Genomic DNA, 5572 nt, shown 5'->3' with positions numbered 1-5572 from the left:
CCCCCGCCCCCCATCGCCTTTTGCGCGTCTTCTCCGCCCGGGACGCGCGGCGCCGAGCAGCTGCGGCCGGGCCCGGCGAGGCCGGCGCGGGAGGGAGGAGGCGCCGCCAGCCGGCCGGCCACCGTGCGCCCCGCGCCGCCGGCCTCCCGGACGCGCTCGCGGAAGAGCCCAAAGTTTGCCGCGGCCGGGAGCCGCCGCCCGCCGGGAGCCCGGGGCCCGTCGCGCTTCCCGGTACTGTTGGCCAACTTTGCCCGTCTCTCCCCCGTCCCCTCCCCGTCCCCGTCCCCTCCCCACCCCTCCCCTCCCCTCCCCTCCCCTCCCTCCGCGGCCCCCCCACCTCGGCCGAGGCCGGGGGCGCGGAGCGCAGCGCTCGGGCCGGCCGAGCGGGCATGGGCGGGGGCCCGAGCGGGGACGGGGAGCCGGGGCCCGCGGCCCGAGCCGGGCAGCGGCGGCGCTGAGGGGAGCCGACCTCCCCGCCGGGGCACCTCCGACGCCAGCATGCCGCGGCCGGGCCCCCGCCTGTGGCTGGTCCTGCAGGTGATGGGTTCGTGCGCCGCCATCAGCTCCATGGACACGGAGCGCCCGGGCGACGGCAAGTGCCAGGCCATCGAGATCCCGATGTGCAAGGACATCGGCTACAACATGACCCGCATGCCCAACCTGATGGGCCACGAGAACCAGCGCGAGGCCGCCATCCAGCTGCACGAGTTCGCGCCGCTGGTGGAGTACGGCTGCCACGGCCACCTCCGCTTCTTCCTGTGCTCGCTGTACGCGCCCATGTGCACCGAGCAAGTCTCCACCCCCATCCCCGCCTGCCGGGTCATGTGCGAGCAGGCCCGGCTCAAGTGCTCCCCGATCATGGAGCAGTTCAACTTCAAGTGGCCCGACTCGCTGGACTGCAGCAGGCTCCCCAACAAGAACGACCCCAACTACCTGTGCATGGAGGCGCCCAACAACGGCTCGGACGAGCCCTCCCGGGGCTCCGGCCTGTTCCCGCCGCTCTTCCGGCCGCAGCGGCCGCACAGCGCGCAGGAGCACCCGCTCCGGGACGCGGGCCCGGGGCGCGCCAGCTGTGACAACCCGGGCAAGTTCCACCACGTGGAGAAGAGCGCCGCGTGCGCGCCGCTGTGCGCGCCCGGCGTGGACGTGTACTGGAGCCGCGGCGACAAGCGCTTCGCCGTGGTCTGGCTGGCCGTGTGGGCCGTGCTGTGCTTCTTCTCCAGCGCCTTCACCGTGCTCACCTTCCTCGTCGACCCGGCGCGCTTCCGGTACCCGGAGCGCCCCATCATCTTCCTCTCCATGTGCTACTGCGTCTACTCCGTGGGCTACCTCATCCGCCTCTTTGCCGGCGCCGAGAGCATCGCCTGCGACCGCGACAGCGGACAGCTCTACGTCATCCAGGAGGGGCTGGAGAGCACCGGCTGCACCCTCGTCTTCCTGGTCCTCTACTACTTCGGGATGGCCAGCTCGCTGTGGTGGGTGATTCTCACGCTCACCTGGTTCCTGGCGGCGGGCAAGAAGTGGGGCCACGAGGCCATCGAAGCCAACAGCAGCTACTTCCACCTGGCGGCCTGGGCCATCCCGGCCGTGAAGACCATCCTGATCCTGGTGATGCGCCGGGTGGCGGGGGACGAGCTCACCGGCGTGTGCTACGTGGGCAGCATGGACGTGAACGCCCTCACCGGCTTCGTGCTCGTCCCGCTGGCCTGCTACCTCGTGGTGGGCACTTCCTTCATTCTGTCCGGCTTCGTGGCGCTCTTCCACATCAGGAGGGTGATGAAGACCGGCGGGGAGAACACGGACAAACTGGAGAAGCTCATGGTGAGAATCGGGGTCTTCTCGGTGCTCTACACGGTGCCGGCCACCTGTGTGATTGCCTGTTACTTCTACGAGCGCCTCAACATGGAGTACTGGAAGGTCCTGGCCACCCAGCACACGTGCAAGACGAACAACCAGACCAAGAGTCTGGACTGTCTGATGGCCGCCTCCATCCCCGCCGTGGAGATCTTCATGGTGAAGATTTTCATGCTGCTGGTGGTGGGTATCACCAGCGGCATGTGGATCTGGACGTCCAAGACCCTGCAGTCCTGGCAGAACGTTTGCAGCCGCAGGTTCAAGACAAAGAGCAGGAGGAAACCGGCCAGCGTGATCACCAACAGTGGGATTTACAAAAAAGGCCAGCATCCCCAAAAGACGCATCTGGGGAAATACGAAATCCCTGACCAGCCTCCCACCTGTGTGTGAACTGGCTCGTGTGTGGGGGGAGGGGTGTGGGGGGGGCGGGGAGGGGGGGAGGGAGGCTGGAGTGGAAAACTTTTCCCAGACAGGACACAGTGGCAGTCAGAGCCACCGGTCGCTCGGTTGGTTTTTTAAATAAAAGTGAAAGAAAAAAGTTTTTGCCCTGAAAGATAGGATGCTGTGATAACACTGAAAGTAAATATGAGCTTACAGGTTTGTTGTTGTTGTTGTTGTTGTTGTTGTTCTGTTTTGTTTGCAGAAGGAGAGCCCCTCGGGGTTAAGTAACCCCTGGTGTAACTAATTTGTGGCAAAGTGGTTGGTTCAGCTTCCAGGAGAAACTTTTGTTTAGAACCTTCCTTCCGTACATACACGGTGCTGTGTTGAGGTTGGCTTTGCTACCCAGTTGCAAATCAGAAGGGATGACTTCTCTGTCAGTTAAAGAACTTCTTTCTGCTGGGTGGCATGGAGGGGGACAGGGAGGGAGGGAGGGAGGGAAGGAGGCGAAGCGGGTGTCCGGGAAGGAGCCATCCCCGGGGGCCCACCCCCAGGAGGGCTGTGTATGGGACAGCAGTTTCTGTGCAGACAGGAAGAAGGGAGCCCTGACAATTCAGTACACTCCAGTGGGTTCGGAGTCACTTAAAATAGACTCCAGCCTTCACAGACGGTCTTTCTCCAAGACAGAAACTGTCACCAAACCCCCCATTTGCAAATGCAAACAATGTGCGATACATTTCTTCCCTCTTTCCTTGAAAACGAAAAGACAAACAAGTATTTTGCTGTTCCAGAGAGACGACAAAAGAAATCTCAACAAAAGCACGGGGAGGCCCAGCCCTCAGAAACCCTCTCGTGTTACATTTTGTGGCTTTTTAATGGAAACCAAGCCAATGTTATACACGTTTGGACTGATTTGTGGAAGGGGGGGGGGAGGGGAGGGGAGAAAGATCATTCAAAAGTACCCAAAGGGTTTATTGACTCTTTCTATTGTTAAACAAATGGTTTCCATGAATAGATCCAGAAGCACTAGACAAGTCTAGTGTAACCTCTCTACCACACCCGGAAAGAGTGGTGCTGCTTGTACATATTTGTAATACAGGGTATTTTTCATGCTCCACTATTTTTATTAAAAATAAAATCTGTTCCTCTAGTTTGGTGCCCGTCCCTTGTGCATCATGACGCTTCCCTCTCCCGAGTGGGGAGAGACTAGAGAAAACTTTCCCTCTGTTGGCTTTTCGGGCAAATCCTGAGTGTGCATCTCTAGAGATTACGGTGCTCCGTACCGAATGGCAGATGGGCGGCTGCTGAGGTTGGCAGGATAATTTAATCTCGAGTTTCAGTGGAATTAACGCAGGAAATGCGGAAGGCTGGATGTGAGGGCCTGGTGGGAGACGCTTCCTCAGGGAGTGACTTGGCCGCAGAGTGGGGGTACCCTGGTGAGCCCCGGACCAGTCTCCGGGGAGTGGGGCCAGCCCAAGGTCGGGGTAGTGTTCAGTTGCTTGCTGGGATCAGGTTGTACCTAGACGGTTCTGTGCACCCGTCCAAAGCGTGCTGGCTTTGTGGCAAGTCTCGGCCATGTTTGCGAAACAGATTATAGACCTGGACAGGAAGAAGAGAGCTGCTGAGGGTGGGCAAGTCGTTAAGGAGGAGTTAATCAGCTCTGTATGTCTGTGAACTTGGTTCTTCTCCTGTGCTGGCTGCGGGAGGGACGTAGGTAATACCTGAAGGGAGCCCAGGTTCAGCGGTCAGAGGCACAGCTACACTCAGGTCCTAACCCAGAGTTTCCAAGGGCACGGTCCAGACCCACTGCCGTGGGAAACCGGCAGAACCAACCATGCTATCCGTGGGGTCATGGTGAAGTCAAGCTCTTGGTTGAACAAAGAGCCCGTAAGAATTTTGAACGTGTGTTGAGGGCTTACTAAAGACAGACAGAAGCCTGGAGTCAGGACAGCCTGTTTCTTGAAGAGGGTGTTTAGGAATTGAGCTTGATGACGGTAAGGCCACCCTCGCATCGATACCAGAGCTGGGCAAAGGTCCGGGTCGGTTTGGGGGCACCACCTCCCGTGGACGTGTATGGCTGCGGCCTTCCCGAACAGGGACCCCGGGTGGTTGGGGATGACGTTCGAGAAACACCACCTGAGTAGGCAAATTAATTCAGAATAAAATCCAAAATTGCCTTCAGCGCATTGAAAAAGAAAGACAAAGTTTTTTTAAAAATGCCCGCAAATAAAAACCCATTTGTGGACCGTTCCCACCCAGCCCCCCCCCGCAAAAGACCATCTAGAGATACTCGTGTATGGGTGTGTGTATGTACGTCATGTTCCCTTAAAGTGACTCTTAGGAAAAATAGAAATGACGTGTTGACAGAGCTTTGGAAAGTCTGGAAAGATGACACTGCGGAGAGCTGCTGTGAACATCAGAGCTGAGTGTGACCCCCAGATTCCTCCGTGGTGAACTCCGTGGACCTCTGCCCGCGTTCGGCTGTGTCGGCCGCAGACCTCAGTCCCCGGGAAAACTAAGTTCCGTGGCACTGGCATGCGTTTCGGCGTGGATACAGACCGCAGGAGTCGTGTTCGCAGATGTCAGGGGCTCTTACCACACGGTCGGGGCAGGTGCACGGGGCGGGGCCGAGTCGGCCGGAGATGCGCGCCCGTGGCCACAGAAGGGATTTCTTACCAAACTGCTTCTTGGGGCGCTTTCCCGCGGAGCCCCCGTCTGACCTGGGTCACGCGCAGATAATTTGTGAATTTTAGGAGAAGCATCGAGGCTCGAAAGCGCAAACGCCACCACTAGGCCCTCGGGTCGTCTCGAGCCGGACTCGGGACTTCCGCAGGAATCGTCGCCTGCCTTAACGTGGCGATTTCCCAGCCTCCCGGCCCTCGCCTTCGCTCCGGGGAGACGGAAGCCCGCTTTGGGGGACGGATCCCAGCCGCGAGGTCGTGGTGAGAAGCCCAGAGCAGGGGACTGTCCAGAGTCACGCTGCAGTGCGTCCCCGTGTGTTCCGTCATTCTTGCCCTCTGCCGCCCAGCTCCTCGCCACCTCCTCCGCGCCAGCGCCCGGGAAACGGGGCACCGTGGCTCTGAGGTCGCGGCCCGGTGCGGGAGACCAGCACGCCGTGAAAGGGGCTCGTGAGTGACGCGTCTTCGGTGTACTTCTGTTTTGAGCGGGGGAGGCGTCCCAAGGGTGGCCCCAAGTGCACGCAGACAGCAGATCCCACACGAATCGTCTCACAGCAAGGCGATGCTGCAGGGACACGGCAACGGCCAGGGCAGAAGCCGTGAGCCGCGCAGAAGCCTCCGCGCGGCCCTCGCGGTGCCCGGCGCCCGGCGGAAGTTCCCGG

At 60.3% G+C, this 5572-nt stretch overlaps 1 protein-coding gene across 1 annotated transcript; it reads left to right on the top strand.

Annotated features, from left to right (window-relative positions):
* The first annotated feature begins 426 nt into the window (after positions 1–426).
* FZD10 (frizzled class receptor 10) lies at positions 427–2450 on the top strand. The gene has a single exon (XM_047828078.1). The coding sequence runs from the start codon at positions 499–501 to the stop codon at positions 2242–2244; it is 1746 nt and encodes a 581-aa protein (XP_047684034.1). The 5' UTR covers positions 427–498; the 3' UTR covers positions 2245–2450.
* Positions 2451–5572: the final 3122 nt, after the last annotated feature.

Source organism: Prionailurus viverrinus, chromosome D3, assembly GCF_022837055.1.
Source record: "Prionailurus viverrinus isolate Anna chromosome D3, UM_Priviv_1.0, whole genome shotgun sequence".
NCBI lineage: Eukaryota > Metazoa > Chordata > Mammalia > Carnivora > Felidae > Prionailurus > Prionailurus viverrinus.
The sequence above is the reverse complement of the archived record's forward strand: the minus strand, read 5'-3'. Positions and strand labels throughout refer to the sequence as shown.